At 41.5% G+C, this 19,229-nt stretch overlaps 1 protein-coding gene across 3 annotated transcripts; it reads right to left on the bottom strand.

The window, feature by feature from the left end:
* Positions 1–795: 795 nt before the first annotated feature.
* ccnb3 (cyclin B3) lies at positions 796–18,752 on the bottom strand. 3 transcript variants are annotated; one of them, XM_060874805.1, is made up of 14 exons: positions 18,621–18,752; positions 18,337–18,431; positions 17,641–17,724; positions 17,497–17,562; positions 16,762–16,865; positions 16,492–16,612; positions 16,061–16,159; positions 15,023–15,115; positions 14,608–14,745; positions 12,623–12,778; positions 9,533–9,682; positions 4,681–4,811; positions 3,560–3,669; positions 796–1,810 (listed from the first exon to the last, which is right to left on the bottom strand). In XM_060874805.1, the coding sequence occupies exons 2-13, from the start codon at positions 18,409–18,411 to the stop codon at positions 3,603–3,605; spliced, it is 1,284 nt and encodes a 427-aa protein (XP_060730788.1). In that variant the 5' UTR covers positions 18,412–18,431; positions 18,621–18,752; the 3' UTR covers positions 796–1,810; positions 3,560–3,602. The 3 variants fall into 3 exon arrangements, with proteins under 3 accessions (XP_060730788.1, XP_060730787.1, XP_060730789.1); XM_060874804.1 differs by lacking the exon at positions 796–1,810 and having other exon boundaries at positions 3,196–3,669; XM_060874806.1 differs by lacking the exons at positions 796–1,810; positions 17,497–17,562 and having other exon boundaries at positions 3,196–3,669.
* Between the last annotated feature and the right edge of the window lie 477 nt (positions 18,753–19,229).

Genomic DNA, 19,229 nt, shown 5'->3' with positions numbered 1-19,229 from the left:
GGATTTCCGTTCTTTTTTGCAGGTATAACAAAAAAGTAATAAATAAATCCACTCCTGTATTGCTTTCTGATGGATTTGACAGGATAGCCAGGAAAAAATAATAGCGCATTATAGTGTCTGATGGTGCTGATTTAGTGATTGATAGTTTAATTTATATCACGGTGATGTTCAATTGTCTGAAAATTGTTTTCTGTAACAGCACAAATCTGACAGTAGCTCCAAATCTGACAGTCTAACCCCTTACAAGTCTCCTGTAAGGGGATAGGCTTTTATTAATGAACTGAAGTTCTAATATGTTGTCGTTTCTTTAATAGTAGATTATTTATAGGGACTTATGGTAAACACTATGCATAATAAACAAATTGAATAAATATATAAATAAATAAAACAAACAAAAACTTCCTTGTGAAAGCGGGGGCTTGGTCGAGTGCCGGTTAGGGAACGGGGGCAGCGCCTAGGGAAGTGATCGGGAAGCTGTAGTTTAAACACTGAATAGCAAATGTCAAAATAAAGCACATACTAAGATTCCCCGAGACTGCCTCCAGTTTCTTATTTAGCAAAGACAAATATATATCCGTGGATATGGTTTCTGTTAGAAGATGTTTAGATGAGATTTATAGAAGGAGTCTCCAGTGTCAGTATTATGTAATAGTCAGCCATACAGTTTGCCTCCACTTTGTACTTTGTATATTTTCCCCTCAGTAACACGACAAGCTACACTTTCTGAACTTTGTCTCAATTTTTAAAAGAGAGAAAAAGAAAAGAGGTTAAGGAATGGTTAAGAAACGAGGCTGGTTAAGGAATGTAGCTGTATTAATGCAGCTGAAAACAGTAACTAATTATACAGTATGTTCCGATAAATCCTGACGTTCAATACATTATACAGTTTAATACATTAAAATTTGGTGGCATGTTGCAGTGGATTAAGAGGCATATAAACACATTGTATTGGGTTTTACTTGCTAAATATATTGTTTATGGTACACTTAAAATGTACAAAATACGCCATAATATACATTATCTCTTTATACTGGCAGCTGTCAAGGGCTGGGATAAGAATTGATTACAAACTGCTGCTACTTACGTACAAGCCTCTAATTGGTTTAGCTCCCATGTATCTAATCAGTATTTTAACGCACTACAATCCTTCAAGTTCAAGATATCACAAAACTCAGGACTTCTGGTAGTTCCCAGAATATCAATGTCTACTAAAGGTGGTAGAACGTTTTCATATTTAGCTCCCAAATTTTGGAATAGTCTCCCTGATAGTGTTCGGGGCTCAGACACACTTTCCCAGATTAAATGTAGACTAAAGACATATCTCTCTAGTCCAGGCGTACACATAATACTTTCCATAATCTTGTGCTCTTGTACATCTGATCAAATACACAATATGCTACGCTAATTCCTCTGCGATGCTTCTCTTTTTCGACCCATCCTGTGGCATCCAGAGATTGTACCAGCTCCAGTTGTGTTCCGTGTCATGAAGATTTTGGACCTTCAGTGAGATGAGGCCAAACCGGTGAGGATCCTGAGGCGTCCAGAGATCTACCAGCTCCAGTTGGCCTCCGTGTAATGAAGTATTCGGACATTCAAAGAGGAGATGCAAACTATACATGTGGTCTTTAAGGACAACAACCTTCTCATCAGTACACAATTGTCAGACTGTATATTTATAAATCACACCCTCTACAGTCACCCAAATGAAGATAAGGTTCCCTTTTGAGTCTGGTTCTTCTCAAGGTTTCTTCCTTTGTGATCTGAGAGTTTTTCCTTGCCACAGTCACCTCAGTTACCTCAGGCTTGCCCACTGGGGATAAATACAAACACATTTAAATTTAAGTTACAATATTAATCTTTACATTTTTTATTATATTAATCTTTGTATAACATTAAACTTTTTGTATTATGTTTCTTATGTTCTGTAAAACAAGTCCATTTTTAAAAGCGCTATACAAATAAAAATTTGAATTGAATTGACTTGAATATATAAAGCAAAGTGAAGTGAAGTGAAGTGAAGTGAAGTGAAGTGAAGAGCCTGTTCTCAAAGCTGATGTGTTCACAGCAGAAAAAAATGAGTGTATGCATCTGAATGTCTTTGACAAGGGCAACCATTGTTGTCGACCAAGTACTTCCCCTTCATGCCAACAGTAACCCCTAAAAGCTGTGTCCTCTTTCAGCAGGATAATGTTCCCTATCACATTGCAAACATTGTTCACAAATGGATTGAGGAACAGGAGTCCAATTGAGAAACTCAAAATTTCTCACAAATGAAAGTGGCGTGACGTACGGCCAAGTATGGTGACCCATACTCAGAATTTGTTCTCTCGTTTAACCCATCCAAAGTGCACACTCACAGCAGTGAACACACACACACACACACCGTGAACACACACCCGGAGCAGTGGGCAGCCATTTATAGCAGAGCCTTGCTCAAGGGCACCTCAGTCGTGGCCGGGCTGAGACTCGAACCCACAACCTTAGGGTTATTAGTCAGACTCTCTAATAATTAGGCCACGATTTCCCTTAATCAATCAATCAGATTGATTGATCAATTGGATCAAGCGTCTGAGGGATGCGCTGGACAATTAAGTCCAATCCATTGAGACATCACCTCACAATCTACAGGCTTTAATCTTACAGAATCTGCTGCAAACATCTTGGTGTGAGATTCCAGAGCACACCTTCAGAGGGCTTGTAGAATCCATGCCTCAGTGGAACAGAGTGGTCGCAGTAGCACAAGGAGACCTACACAATATTAGGCAGGTGGTTTCACTGTTATGGCTGATCGGTGTAGCTTAGATATTAGATTCTTGATTGTAGCTTCTGTTTCTGTTTGTACCTCCAAAAACAAAAAAGGAACATAACTGGACCACCACGAGAAGATATTATAGTTGATGGATTATTCTCATACTTTCTCCTCATTTTAGTGATGTGTGTTATTTTGTATGTCAATTTATGAATTCCAGTTAATTCCAGTCCTCTGGAATAGCAACAGGACCTGCTGTCTGTAATGGAGCTAAAAGACAAGTTGTCCAAATAAAAGGGGTAATTACTGTAGGGACAAATTAGGTATATCTAATAAAGTGGCAGCTCAATACATATCGGTCAAATAGAGGTTGCCCTCTTTTGGTAAAGCCCTGTTACTACAATACAAGTCAAGGGATAAAGAAAAAGAAGTCATACAAACAACACTAAGGATATATTATTGGTTTTAATCAAACGCAATGACTAAAACATAGAAATATAACAAATCAACACATAACGTAGTAAGAATACTAAGGAAAATATTTACAGATATACATTTACATGGTTTAATAACATGGTTGAAATACAGACAACTTCTTTTAAAACACTGCTCAATCTCAAAATATTATTAATAAAATATATCCGAACAGTTTTAACAACATATTCATACATTTTTAATTACATCAACTTTCTAATGTTTAAAGCTCAATAAAAATGCACTAAGAAAACAAACATGCTTTATAACTGCATGAACTCATTAGAACAGACTGTTTTATCACATGAGGAGATATACTGTATAAAATTAACGTACAAATATTTACATGCGTTAGAGATTACATTTTCTCTCATCAAGCTCACTTCAGAAACCTCTCAAGCTTCTCGGAGCTCACGACGGGCAGCTGAGCGACTTCAAAGAAAACCCTGTCAGAGAAAGAAGCTGGATGTTAAACAACGTAAGGGGGAAAAAAAATCCACTCCGACATGCCAACTGTCATCAGTGCCATCAAATATAAATGAGCTGCTGTGGCTAGTCGCGCGGCTCAAAAATGTTCAAACATCTGCAGGAGACACCCGAATTAACACACGTTAAATTATGAATGAAACTCAAGGTGATGCGTTTTTATTTAATATTATTGGAGCGCCGTAATTCTAATTACATCACGGTGCTTTGGAATTCTCTACTCTGATTGGTCAGGAGGACTTGAATTTCTAACAGCAGCTCTGATGATACTGCCAGCTGCATTTAAATGAACACAAGAGCTCATTAGTGCAAACCTAATATGTTCTTGTTTCTATTAGACAACTTGGACAGGCATCAGTATGGCTGAACACCTAAGAAAACATTTTATTTAACAAAAAAGAAATTATAATCGATACAATGAAGTGGTCTGTCAGGAGACATTTAATGAACATTTGCGGAAGGAGTCTTCAGTGTCAGGTTTATAAAAGTTAGTAGGTTTAAAGCTGATATAATGCTTGTGATAAGTAATAAAGTGTTAAAACATCCAGTCCTTGTAAGAGTTCGCTTGATTTTGTGTTAATTTCGCAAAAATGTAAATTGCTTGCAAATCTTGCTTTTTTTTTTTTTTTTTTTATATAATGACTGCAGATTTTATGCAGATCTGAGCCAAGATGAATCATGTTACATCACAAGGTACGTTTATACAAAATCCTGTCAGCATAGAAAGTAATTACATACGTGTCTTCACTGGTAGGAGTTTAAAAGAAAAAACGAGATTGAAATTTTATGTAGATTTCCAATAAATAAATAAATATTTAAAAAAAAAAAAAAACATGTTAAATAGGAATAAAACACTTCAGGATCTGTTTCAAAACAGAGGTGTTTCCTGCTTCGCTGCTTTTAATATTCTACAAGTTAGAGCCAGTATAAATGGTGGAGAATGCAGTGATGTACAGCACACTAAAACTTACTTGTGAGCGTATTTGCTGCGGATAGTAACGAGTTTGCTGTCCGATGGACTGTTCAGCATGTGCTGGAGCTTTCGAGCCACGGGCGCCAGATCCTCCACACTATAGCCTGAGTGGAACTGCAGACATGGCGTCTGTGTGATAGAGAGATAGAGAGAGAGAGAGAGAAAGACACAGAGAGAGAGAGAGAGAGAGAGAGAGACAGAGAGAGAGAAAGACACAGAGAGAGACAGAGAGAGAGAAAGACACAGAGAGAGAGAGAGAGAGAGAGAGAGACAGAGAGAGAGAAAGACACAGAGAGAGACAGAGAGAGAGAAAGACACAGAGAGAGAGAGAGAGAGACAGAGAGAGAGAGACCCATTATTAGTTACAATCATTACATTATCGTTTCTATAATAACAATTAAAAAAAACTAATGCTTTTCTGTATCCGCTATAGAAGTTCTTGTATTTTATGTTTGTTTTTAAATAAGATGTAGAATTGTTGATATGGTCTAGTTTTCTTTGAGCAGATGTCAGTTTTTAAGAACAAGTCTCCAATGTCTTATTTATTTATTTATTTTTTGCAAATTGTAACTGTAAAACTTTGTTTTCAAAAACATGCAGCGTTACACTTTGTTTTCATGACAAGCCAAGGGGTTTTTTTTCTTCTTATACATTTAGAATGAGGGGAAAAAAAACAGATGGTGATGAAAAGAACAGGAAAAACTGGTTTCATGGATGCACCAAAACATGATAAATTACAATGGTATAAGAGGAATATAATGGCTTGGTTGCCAATAGTATATATTTTACATAAATGAGCCTAGATAGAAAGCAATAATTTTGGCTAATCTACTTGAATTGCATGAAGAAGAAACGTGTGTCTCGGTCAACATTAGACTAAATAAAAATAAAAAAGTAGACTGTATGTAACACTAGATCAGTTTAGGCTAGCATCTGATAGCACTTAGAATCAGAGAGCTTCTCCTTATTACTAAAGTTTCCTCTTTTTTCATCACTGTTTGTTTTTCTCTCTCAAATTCCACCCCAAAGGCATGCAAACAAACTTGAACGTGTCAGATAACATTACATCAGGCAGTCAGCTAAACTGCTGCTTCAACACTGCACCACTGAACCAGACACTCGTGTGAATGACCATAAATATCCCAAGACACAGGATGATCGTTTGTCAGTGTGTTATTTCGTATCAGCATCATTTTATAAAATAAAAAAAAAAACCTGACTTTAGATAAATGAGCTCAAACACAGCCCTCAAAAGACACGAGCACTAGGAATGACACAGAGGTCACTGATGAAACGCTCTTAATGCCTCACCATGAGCAATCACCCTTTATTATATAGTAAATACATATAGCAATAAATACATACGATCGCTCATTTAGTGCAGCAGGCAGTTTTATAGAGACACCTCAGAGTCGCCTGACTCCTGACACAGTTGATGCTATTCTGTTTTTGACAAACAAGATGAGGCCAATAACATAGTTGGCTTTTAGGCTTAATTGAAACCATTTTTGTGTATTTGTGTATTCTGTATATAAACATATGGTGTACACGTTCTTAACTGTTACTTTATGTATTTTTGAAAATTTGCAGTACAATATTCTGAATTATATTTTGAAAGATTGGGCTAATAGCCCATATCCAGTCATTGCTCAGGCTGAGCAAATTCGTTTGTGTTGGTGTTTGTGTGATCGCCTGTTCAGGAAGTTGACAGAAACGGTGACATTCCAGCTAAAGTCTGAAAGGGAGTAAAGCCTGTGTTTATAGTATTAATAAAATGTAGCTCGATCTGGCCAAAAGAACATCCATTTATTTATGTATTTATTGATGAAACAAATGTTTATTTAAAAGCAGCATCCGTTCAGCGTATTACAGACACACAGAGAGAGACAGACAGAGAGACACAGACGGAGACACGCCGACAGACAGAGAGAGACACAGACGGAGACACGCCGACAGACAGAGAGAGACACAGACCGACACGCCGACAGACAGAGAGAGACACAGACGGAGACACGCCGACAGACAGAGAGAGACACAGACAGAGACACGCCGACAGACAGAGAGAGACACAGACAGAGACACGCCGACAGACAGAGAGAGACACAGACGGAGACACGCCGACAGACAGAGAGAGACACAGACCGACACGCCGACAGACAGAGAGAGACACAGACGGAGACACGCCGACAGACAGAGAGAGACACAGACGGAGACACGCCGACAGACAGAGAGAGACACAGACGGAGACACGCCGACAGACAGAGAGAGACACAGACGGAGACACGCCGACAGACAGAGAGAGACACAGACCGACACGCCGACAGACAGAGAGAGACACAGACCGACACGCCGACAGACAGAGAGAGACACAGACCGACACGCCGACAGACAGAGAGAGACACAGACGGAGACACGCCGACAGACAGAGAGAGACACAGACGGAGACACGCCGACAGACAGAGAGAGACACAGACGGAGACACGCCGACAGACAGAGAGAGACACAGACGGAGACACGCCGACAGACAGAGAGAGACACAGACGGAGACACGCCGACAGACAGACAGACAGACAGACGGAGACACGCCGACAGACAGACAGACAGACAGACAGACGGAGACACGCCGACAGACAGACAGACAGACAGACAGACGGAGACCCGCCGACAGACAGACAGACAGACAGACGGAGACCCGCCGACAGACAGACAGACGGAGACACGCCGACAGACAGACAGACGGAGACACGCCGACAGACAGACAGACGGAGACACGCCGACAGACAGACAGACGGAGACACGCCGACAGACAGACAGACAGACAGACGGAGACACGCCGACAGACAGACAGACAGACAGACGGAGACACGCCGACAGACAGACAGACAGACGGAGACCCGCCGACAGACAGACAGACAGACAGACGGAGACCCGCCGACAGACAGACAGACAGACAGACGGAGACACGCCGACAGACAGACAGACAGACGGAGACACGCCGACAGACAGACAGACAGACAGACGGAGACACGCCGACACACAGACAGACAGACGGAGACACGCCGACACACAGACAGACAGACGGAGACACGCCGACACACAGACAGACAGACGGAGACACGCCGACACACAGACAGACAGACGGAGACACGCCGACACACAGACAGACAGACGGAGACACGCCGACACACAGACAGACAGACGGAGACACGCCGACACACAGACAGACAGACGGAGACACGCCGACACACAGACAGACAGACGGAGACACGCCGACACACAGACAGACAGACGGAGACACGCCGACACACAGACAGACAGACGGAGACACGCCGACACACAGACAGACAGACGGAGACACGCCGACACACAGACAGACAGACGGAGACACGCCGACACACAGACAGACAGACGGAGACACGCCGACACACACACAGACAGACGGAGACACGCCGACACACACACAGACAGACGGAGACACGCCGACACACACACAGACAGACGGAGACACGCCGACACACACACAGACAGACGGAGACACGCCGACACACACACAGACAGACGGAGACACGCCGACACACACACAGACAGACGGAGACACGCCGACACACACACAGACAGACGGAGACACGCCGACACACACACAGACAGACGGAGACACGCCGACACACACACAGACAGACGGAGACACGCCGACACACACACAGACAGACGGAGACACGCCGACACACACACAGACAGACGGAGACACGCCGACACACACACAGACAGACGGAGACACGCCGACACACACACAGACAGACGGAGACACGCCGACACACACACAGACAGACGGAGACACGCCGACACACACACAGACAGACGGAGACACGCCGACACACACACAGACAGACGGAGACACGCCGACACACACACAGACAGACGGAGACACGCCGACACACACACAGACAGACGGAGACACGCCGACACACACACACAGACAGACGGAGACACGCCGACACACACACACAGACAGACGGAGACACGCCGACACACACACACAGACGGAGACACGCCGACACACACACCGACGGAGACACGCCGACACACACACCGACGGAGACACGCCGACACACAGACCGACGGAGACACGCCGACACACAGACCGACGGAGACACGCCGACACACACAGACGGAGACACGCCGACACACACAGACGGAGACACGCCGACACACACAGACGGAGACACGCCGACACACACAGACGGAGACACGCCGACACACAGACGGAGACACGCCGACACACAGACGGAGACACGCCGACACACTACAACATACTGCGGATATAACAGCCTTTTTCTTCAAATACCATTACTTCATTTTAGCAGAATAAAATCTCATAAATTTTCTTCATTGTTACTCATTAACCTTTAATATGAATGGGCTCCAGAATGCCATGTTACAGAGGATGCAGTAGAATAGTCTCCAAAGACAGACATGGAGGGAATAACAGGAAAGGTGCAGCATGGATAGTTTCATCAAATGAAAATTTGCTCTGAAAACAAATCAAAACCAGTTGAAATCCTATTCTATAATTATTATAATTTCTACAGCTAACAGGGTTAGAGATGTAATTATTATGGATGATGATTAACCTTACCTCATTACGCTTAAATATTCTGAGTCAAATTAAAGCAGTTTCCGAGCAGATGTGTGTACGATAACACAGATGAGCCCAAGATAAAACTGATGAACAGTGACTTCATGAGTATAAGATTGATGAGTGTGTTACAGAAAGGGAGATAAGGAAGATTCTGATACTGAGGTGTGTGTGAATTTGTGTCCAGTATCGCGAGGTGCTCGGACACACTTACCCATCCCCCCAGGTCCTTGGTTACCAGGGCAATGAGGAGACAAGCCGAGGCCAGCAGAGACGCTCGAACGGGGACAAACTGCATCTCGAGCAGACTGAGCTCACAGACAAACCGGGCCAGCGTCAGTGTGTCCATACCGGCATTCACACACTGCATACAAGACACAATACACAAGTGAATAACAAAGAGCTAAAGTCCTAAAAGCTACATCGCAAATTACAGAATGAGCAAAAATTATTTTCACAACAATATCACAATGTGACAGTCTTATTTAATTCAGATATCTTTCCAGTTAAATGAACAGAGGCTGAAATACAGTTGACAGACACCACCGAAATGATAAACGACAAAATCCCGCTTTCAGTGTGATGTAAAATAATAGTGATTAAATACTGAAATGGGTAAAATGATACAAATAATTCCACAGACCAAACATAGAACTTGAAAAATACTGTAGGTGTGCACCCAAATCACCACAAACCAAATCACCACAAACCAGAGCCCAGAATGCGTAGTAGTCCGAGGAGTCCCTGAGATATCGTTTTGGGCATAAATCTAAAAGATGTTGCTATAAAAACAATCCCAAAGAACACGACAGCCACAGTGAAGCATGGTGGTGGCAGCAGCAAGCTACAAGTCTGTCTCTCTACAGCTTGGCCTGGGGCTCGTGTCAAGAAAAGACTCCTATGGAGCTATTCATGGCTCCCTCGATTTTGGCAGAAGACCTGCAGGCTCCTGTTAATCAGCAGAAAATGAAGAAAGCTTCCAGCATAATAATGACCCACAGCACAAATCCAAGCCAAAACAGAACTGACTTCTGAAGATCAATGTTTTAGAAAATATTTAGTCAGAGGCCCGATCTAAGCCCTGCCTAAAAACCTGTAGCATTAAGCGGCTCATCAAGATAGGAAAGATTCCTGAATAGAATACATGTATGTGTGTGTATATGTAGATATGTATACTGATTGCTTAAATTGTCTCATCTGATCGGAGTCGTCTGTGTCAATCAAAATGCGATATGAGGCATCAGAAACAAAGCGTAACCACTTTAACCCCTTTTACCAGTTCACTAGTGTTCCAGTCTGCAGAAGTCAGATAAGATGAGCTCTATATTCTAATAGCAATCAGTATAAACAAATGAATTATTTTATCTCCACAAGTCTGATATACAACGAGTCAGAAGCCTGCTGGCTTTCAGCGTGAGGTGTTTTTAGCTCTGTCGATAATCTTACACAGAATATTAGTGGTTAAAAGAGAACAGCTACAAATTTTAAATAATTATGAAAAAACAACCACTTGGGACATGTCAGACAGCAGAAATGGGTATGATAGATACCACAAATTACTCTAAAGACAGAAACATTTGTTTTCTATAACTAAATCGTCCATAAAGCCCAGAGTGTCTACTTTCATATGAGCTTCATAATAAACACCACAGTGGAGTGAGACATGGTAAGGAAACTCGGTGCTCAACATGAACACAACAGGCAGAAATTCCATTCTTTTTCCTCAGGGGGAAAAAAACGAAAAAAAAATTAAGTTGTGTATCTACGTAGCTGTAAAGAACCACTAAGCGCTGAGCCTTAAAAGCTTAGCTGTAAATGTTGTCACCATTCAGTCATGTTATTTCCTGACCTCTGTGAATCAGACCCTTCATACATTTTGGGTGAAGACCAGTCTTTGTTCTCTCCTCCCTAATGAGCCGATTTGTAAAACAGGATCCCCTCACAAGCCATAACCCACACACACACACACACCATCATGCAGCTGTATCAAACAAAAGGGGGCTACATGTCTGAATAGCGAGTTCAGATTTAATAACCAATTTCCATATTGACACTGACATGAGTAGCACTCACTATAAAAGCTGGGAAGCTGCCGGATTCTGTTTAAAGTCACTTATTGAGGTTATTACACGATCACTTGCTACTTTTCAGCGGGGACTACGCTTCAAACTGTCAACTCGCATCTCGTTAACAGAATAAGCAGTGTATGGGGTTTAATAGGTGCCTAATATGCTGCACAGTCAGGTTCTGTCACTGCGACTCAGCTTTGATTCGCGTGCTGGAGTCTGACAGCTGGATAGACTCGCATGGAGCGGAAAGGACGGCGCGGTCCCTCCCTTTTAGTCTATAAACAGCGACGTTAATAATCAAGAGTGTCTTCTGTGTCATATGCGCAGACTAAGCAGATAGCATGTTGCTGAGGAAACCTGTCAGTCCTTCAAAATTGAAAGGAAAAAAAAAAAAAACCCTCTAAAGAGTCGACTGATTCGTTACGTTAATTACAGTGTGGTCATCAATAGCAGTGCTATCAGCATGTACGTTCTGACTGGGTTTTGCTCAGAATCTGAATGGAGGCAGCTAAATTTAAATAAGTCAAAGTTTTCAGATTGAAACTTCCTGTAATTTAGCACAACACCGGTAAATCAAATGCAGAGCAACGGTGGAGTCATTTCAACTGCACAGTTAAAGATCCACTGCTGTCGGAGTTTAAACAGGAGCAAAGCTTTACACAACGTGAGCCACTCGTATGACGTGTGATGTCGTTCAGCCGAAGCCCTCTTAGATTCACACGCATCAAAACAGACAGTAATTACACGGGTCTTCATGGGTCGGAGTTTAAAAGAAGAAGCCTGTGCTTGCAATTTCGGCAAGAATGTTTTTAAAGTTGAAACACACTATTTGCGTTATTGCTTCAGCATTGCAGTGTTTAATACATAAAAGCAGGTCACTACATTTGTGCCGAATCACAGGCGTGTCGATTCAGTACAACCGTACTCTTACTCTTACTGTAATATCTCTTAATTGTATGTAAATGAAATTCTTCCTTTTGAATAATTGCCAACATTTCTCCTAAAAGGTCACATGATCAGATATGCACAGTGTTACAAACCACTGACTCCATCACTGAACCTGCTGCCGTTATAGAAAAATCGACCCATTCTTAAAAAGGTCACCAGTTTTGCTCCTAAATATCAGATAATCTAATCTGATGCATCACCACAGGCTTCCATACACACCGTTGTATAACCTAGTTGAGACAAAACACACACACAAACACACACACACTGGAGTTTCTCTCACTCACCTTGGCGTATCTTCGTAAGAATCGATATGGAACAGGAATATTGAGATCGAACTTCAGCGCTTGTAAGATACTGGCCTCCATGGTGATGAGCTGAGCGCGCTTGTACGCATCATCACATATATACAGGAAGTCGTCGACACAAGGCGGCAGCCGCTCCTGAAACAGAGAGCCGGGAATAGTGACTACAGAACATTTCACCTTTCTCTCAGGAAAAAAACTAAAGGAAAAAGCAGCTTGTATAGGATTAGTACATAACATCCTCATCAGAAACACAGTGCAAGCAGTTTCTCTGGAATCACTGCAGTCTGACTAAATAAATAAGTGTTTAAAATAATTACCCAAACCGTAAAAGGACGAGTGATTTGACGAAATCATAATCAAAATAGCTGATATGAAAAAAAAATACAATGGGCTGATATCCAATCAGTGTAGTGCCTCAGCATGTAGTTCATAACTGATCTACAAGTAACGAGGACGTCCCATATTACCTCATATCACAACGCCAAATTCTGGAGAGTACACAGATTTAGTTGTCTGTTCACCCAGTATGTTATACCAAAGCTACGCTAACACACAAACGCACGTTCGGCGTGTACGGAGATGTGGACGTGTCCAGTGTGGTGGCGATGTTGAGAAAAGTTGAACTTGAGTTGTGCAAATATGGAGCGAGCGAGCTGGTGCGGCGACTACTTATGGGAGTGAAGACAGTAGAGCGCACCACGTGTGATATGATGCAGATATACACTGCTGAATTTTAGACACAAACACCAAACCTCACTCCAGAATCTGTCATTTTAGCCACAAGAAAAAAAGATTTGCACCAGGCACTGTAAGCAGCAGCTATGCTAATTCCTCTCCACTTGATTCTCCTTTTCTACCCATCCCAAGGCATCCAGAGAATGTACCAGCTCCAGTTGTACTCCATTTCATGAAGATTTCAGACCTTCTGTGAGATGATGCCAACCCTGTGAGGATCCTGAGTTAGTTAGTTAGTTAGTTGCTAGAATTTACTACCATGTCAGCTACTGAGGCTATCTTCATGGCAAGAACGGTTAATAAGAACTAAATAACCTAAAATCACAAAGAAATAAATATAGACTAATATAGACAACTTAAATGAATTTTTTTACATTAATATATGACAAAAACTATAAAACTTTTTCTGATGAAACCTTGTACAATAGCTCTTTAAATGAATTGGCCTCATAAAATAACCTTCTATGGTCATTATGCGCAGGACAGTCCGTGAGGATCCTGAGGCACCAAGAGATGTACCAGCTCCGGTTGAATTCAGAAGATTTCGGACATTCTAAAAGAAAATGTCAATGACAAGCGTCTCCTCATCAACACACAGTTGTTGGACTGTATATGACTGTAGAAAATAAATTATAAAGTGTTATAAACACCAAAGAATGTTATTATGAATAATCACATCCTCCAGTTTCACCCAAATGAGGATGAGGTTCCCGTTTGTGTCTGGTTCCTCTCAAGGTTTCTTCCTCTTCCATCTAAGGGAGTTTTTCCTCACCACAGTCACCTCAGGCTCATTGAGGACAAATACAATCACATTTAATGTCTATATATCCATCTTGAACGTTTTGTATTATGTTACATATGTTCTGTAAAGATGCTTTGAGACAATGTCCATTGTTAAAAGTGCTATATAAATGTAATTGAACTGAATGGTACATTATCAATATGGCAACCAGTAACAGGAACACAACACTTCATACACATTGTACAGAAACGTACAGTAACAAATGGCTGTGTGTGAACGCAGCTTTACCGTGAAACTAGTCATGTGGGGAAAGAAATACTTGTATGTGCATCAGCCTATTTCACTGTACATTTCATCCAAATACTGCATAGTGGCATAAATGCTGATTATGCTCAGACTTGCTTTTCTGAATCAGTGGACTATATAGTGAGCTGGGTGTGGTTTGTGTGTAATGAGGGCAGAGGGAGATAAAATGTGCATGTCTCACCTCAAACTTGCAGGCGAGCAGCATGGCTGTAGAGCCGATGAGCTGGAGCGACTCCCTGCTGGCCTGAGCCGCAGCCAGATAATGATCAGTCATCTTCACAGCCAGATACAGCGTCTCATGATTCAATTCAAAATTCTCCTTCAGAGAGAGAGAGAGAGAGAGAGAGAGAGAGAGAGAGAGAGAGAGAGAGAGAGAGAGAGAGAGAGAGAGAGAGAGAGAGAGAGAGAGAGAGAGAGAGAGAGAGAGAGAGAGAGAGAGAGAGAGAGAGAGAGAGAGAGAGAGAGAGAGAGAGAGAGAGAGAAAGGTTAGATGGGATTATCTGATGTGGTTTGGCCCTAGTGTATTCTAGACAGATATAAAACATTACAACAGATCAATATTATAAACACACACACACAAATATTACAGCACTCACCTGGACCTCGACCAGCCAGTCCACCAAAATTGCCCTCATGCTCTGGTTCAGACTCAGCTGACTTTCCATGTAATTGTGCAACACAAATTTCTCCTGAAGGATAAAACCTGCCATTTAGTTTGTAGCATAAATAATGCTGCATGGTCGTTTGGACAGGTTCTAAGTGTGCTTTCTCTCCCAATCGTCCCATTAATCACACTGCACATCATTATACAAAACAAACATGATAGGCTGAGGGATGAAAAGACAAAACTCTACTCATACTTATTAAACACAGATCATTGGTCAGAAATACAGCAATGGAAAAAGAATTACAATTTCTACCCAAGTGTGGCTAGGAAACACCCAAACAATAATATCAACAACCTTTTTAAAGCATTTTTAAACAGACACACACACACAGACAAACACGCAAACAGACATACAGACGCGCACGCACAAAGACAGACGGACAGACACACGCGCAAGCAGACAGACACGCGCGCGCACACAGACAGACAGACACGCGCAGACAGACAGACAGACAGGCACAAACACAGACAGACAAACAAACACGCGCACACAGACAGACGGACAAACACGCGCACACAGACAGACGGACAAACACGCGCACACAGACAGACGGACGGACAGGCAGACAAACGTGCACGCAGACAGACGGACAGAAAAACACCCGCACGCACACACACACACAGACGGACAGACAAGCATTCTATTCACTAATTGAACACTTCATACATAAAAGCACTGACTGCTGCCCCTGAGACCACACAACCAGACACTGTGACAGGTTCTGTTTTGAGCAGTGACAGAAGATGGCAGCTATGTATACTGCAGGCCCCAAGGTACTTCTGTCAGGAAGAAGCACAAAGCAGACCGTTTTCATCTTTACTTTCACATGGCTCAAATCAATCAAACCACAAAAGGATCCTTCAGGACTTTTTGATTGTGGGTCCTTTCAGAGGAGTCCGAGATCATTTGGAGTGTTCACATACACACAAAAATAAACTGATTAGCTGTGACAACACCCTGACGCACCTCACTTTTCTTCAGGTAATCAAAAATGTCTTTGGCATATTCCGGTGTCTGCGTGTGGTCATTCGAAGCGTCTGAGTCGATGTCAAACTCTCGGGGTATCTGCAATAATATATGCAATTTTATTAATATTAAATTTTTTATTAATAGATTTGCAACTTGGGTAACAGTAACAGCACATTTCTTCCTTTTAAAGCAGACTTTTTCAGTACCAAAAGTAAAAAATGATGCTGGGATCTTTACATAGCCATGTTTATGATCACAGGATCAGTAAAAATCTAGTATTGTTAGAGTAGTGAAGAGTATCTAGATTGTTAAAACCCTTTTTTTCCCTTTACTCATTTATTAAATTAATCGATGCAACAAAGATGCATTTAATAATCGATTTGAATTACAAAAACACTTCCTTTAAAATAGTCTCTCTCTGGAAATACCTGTGGGGGCAGAAGGTGTGCAGGAAGGGGAGCTTTGGGAAGAGGCTCCTCCAGTTTCTTTACTGGGGATTTGTTCTTCTCCTGCTCCTCACATGGGCTCTCAGAAGTGACAGAGGCCAACCTGTGGACACAACAGAAGTTCATGCTTCTGGACTGGCAGCAAAAATAAAAGGAGTAATAGCTTTGTTCATGCTATAACAACACCTAATATGTTTACTGTAAATATAAATAGCATGTGTAAATTAGGTATTATTAGCTTGGAAATATTACTTTTTTAGGTTGGCCTCATTCTTGGTGGCCACAGAGGTCTTCTTTTGCACCTTCTTGGTTGGTTCTTTCTTTTTCATAGGATTGCTAAACTCAATCTTGTGAGCCTGGAATACAAGAAGAATGTGGGGTGTCAATGAGCTCTGTATTACACTCTGGCTTTTCCCTTGAACATGGAACTATCCTGATATGTAGCCTTACACATGAATAGTCCTTAGGAGACACCAATCATCAGACATAACAGAAAGCTAGAAAAGGTGTTTCGGAACACAATGAACTGGTCCATAACAGCAATTAGCATACGAAAACAATTCGCCAGGAATCAAGGAACAGTTCGTGTTAGCAGTGTGAATGAGTACAAAGTGTGCTCTTTTTGTATATGTTAAATAAGGAACACCCACACCAAACTCACAGCTTTTAGTGCTTGCTTTTCAATCTCTCACCCTGAGTGAATTACAGCTATGAGTAAAGCAGACTTTGTACAAATGTGGCTAAATACCAACTTGTACTTGTTTTCTTTATATGTATTAGGCATGACATTAAGGGCTTGAGCCTGATCGTGTTCTTAGAGAAGATTTTTTTAGTCTCTCTGAATGAGAACATCTGCTAAATATTGCAAAAGCTATAATAAAAGGATCGAACATCTGTTTAAAGCCTGCCCAACTCACACAGCACCGAATTTACCAGCGAAAAAAAAAAATACCATAACGTTTTTCTCGGCATACATTAAGCACTTACTCGCCTGACATCATCATCATCATCATCACCATCGAACTGAAGCGTCACAAAACACTGAGACACAGCCTAGTCGAGCAGATAAACACACAGTGAGGCGTGCACACAACACAAAGAAAAGGGCTCGCCACCAGAGATCAGACTTACATTAGTGATGTCTATAAACGCCGTTCTCTTCCTAGGAGCCCCTTGAGGAGGAGACGATGATCGCTTGACATGAGTTCCATCCACCTGTAACACACAGATGGGAAGTTGTGTCAGTGTACAACATCAATGAAAAGGAAATATTAATGCACTTAACGGGGGGCCACAGAAGCCTTTATTATCGCCACATATACGTTACAGCACAGTGAAATTCTTTTCTTCACATATCCCAACTGAGGAGGTTGGGGTCCGAGTACAGGGGCAGCTATGATACAGCTCCCTTGGAGCAGGGAGGGCCGAGGGCCTTACTCAAGGGCCCAACAGAGGCAGCTGTTAATGCAATGTTAATTAATGCAGTTGTTAATTAATGCAATTAACATTAAAATGTGTCTTTACTTGCATCAAATTACTATTGCAACTTCTACACATACTATTCAGCCACATTTGCATCCAAAGACTCAGCAGTAACAAACATTTCCTACATCTTGCACTTGTATATAAATATATTGTGAAACTATTAAACAGCTCAATTACAACCAACACTGTTGTGTGACAATGAACACAACTTGAAATTTGAAAGTGATCCAGATCGAACAGTCCACAGCTTGTTCAGAACAGCCTGATCTGGTCACACTGGTAGAAAGGAACCAGTTAATAAAAACACCAGTAAGACCAAAAAGGGATGCGATTTAAACCCACCGCATTCTCAGAGCTTTTAACGTGGAGCTTTGGGATCTTGCTGATCGTCGGCTTCTTTCCTCTTGAAAAAGGCATCTTCTTATTGTCTGTGTGCGCTTTGATGGTGAAGGGAAAAAAAAATCAAAGCTGAAATATTATTATTATTGTAGCTGAATAAGAACCACACTTCCGGTTTAAATGCGCGTGCATGGATACAAACTCATAACCGGCTCTGTGAACTTTCACCTACAAACAGCAGCTAGCATCACTTATATACATCGGCTAAGTATCACAAAGTAACTTACCTTCGTCCAGTGAGTTTACAACAAAAACCCTGTAAGTTTCAACATAAATCCAAACAAACGTCTGGTTTGTAACCAGACCCAAAAAGCGTGGGTCTAAAATCTGCACGCAAACGCAGATTGGACCAAACCGTATGTCAGCCGACCAATCACGGTGTCGCTGAGATGCCGTTGCTAGGGGCGGGATTTGTAGAATTTTCAAAAAACCAAATGAACCAATAGGAATCAACATGTGTCCTTGTTTTCATCAATGCGGAAGACAAACCCGGTTTTATGTTGTATGTGAACGGAATTTCCGTTTAGGAAAAATAGAAATGGCGTTAATATTATACCAGATTTATAGAATATTCATGTTTGTTTGTTGCTGGAAAATTTGATTTGTAAAATATTCTTCTTCTTCTTCTTCTTCTTCTTCTTCTTATTATTATTATTATTATTATTATTATTATTATTATTATTATAGGATTTGCAGATTATTTCATATGACAAAAAAAAGAAATTACACAAGTAAACGTTATGAACTGTTTAATCATTTAATTAATTATCATTTAATTAATTATTAATTTAATCAATTAATCGAATTTAATTTCTGACAATTGTGTGCAGTTTGAA

The sequence above is a fragment of the Tachysurus vachellii genome, chromosome 7, assembly GCF_030014155.1.
Source record: "Tachysurus vachellii isolate PV-2020 chromosome 7, HZAU_Pvac_v1, whole genome shotgun sequence".
In the NCBI taxonomy this organism is placed as follows: domain Eukaryota; kingdom Metazoa; phylum Chordata; class Actinopteri; order Siluriformes; family Bagridae; genus Tachysurus; species Tachysurus vachellii.
The sequence above is the reverse complement of the archived record's forward strand: the minus strand, read 5'-3'. Positions and strand labels throughout refer to the sequence as shown.

Bases quoted from the DNA above. Each gene is read 5' to 3' on its own strand.
- ccnb3 (XM_060874805.1), bottom strand. From the start codon at position 18,411: ATGCCTTTTTCAAGAGGAAAGAAGCCGACGATCAGCAAGATCCCAAAG. The intron at 15,116-16,060 runs GTGCGTCAGGGT...TTTATCCTTCAG, and splicing joins ATTACCTGAAGAAAAGTGAG to GAGAAATTTGTGTTGCACAA. The intron at 3,670-4,680 runs GTAAGTTTTAGT...TTTCTCTGACAG, and splicing joins CGCAGCAAATACGCTCACAA to GGTTTTCTTTGAAGTCGCTC.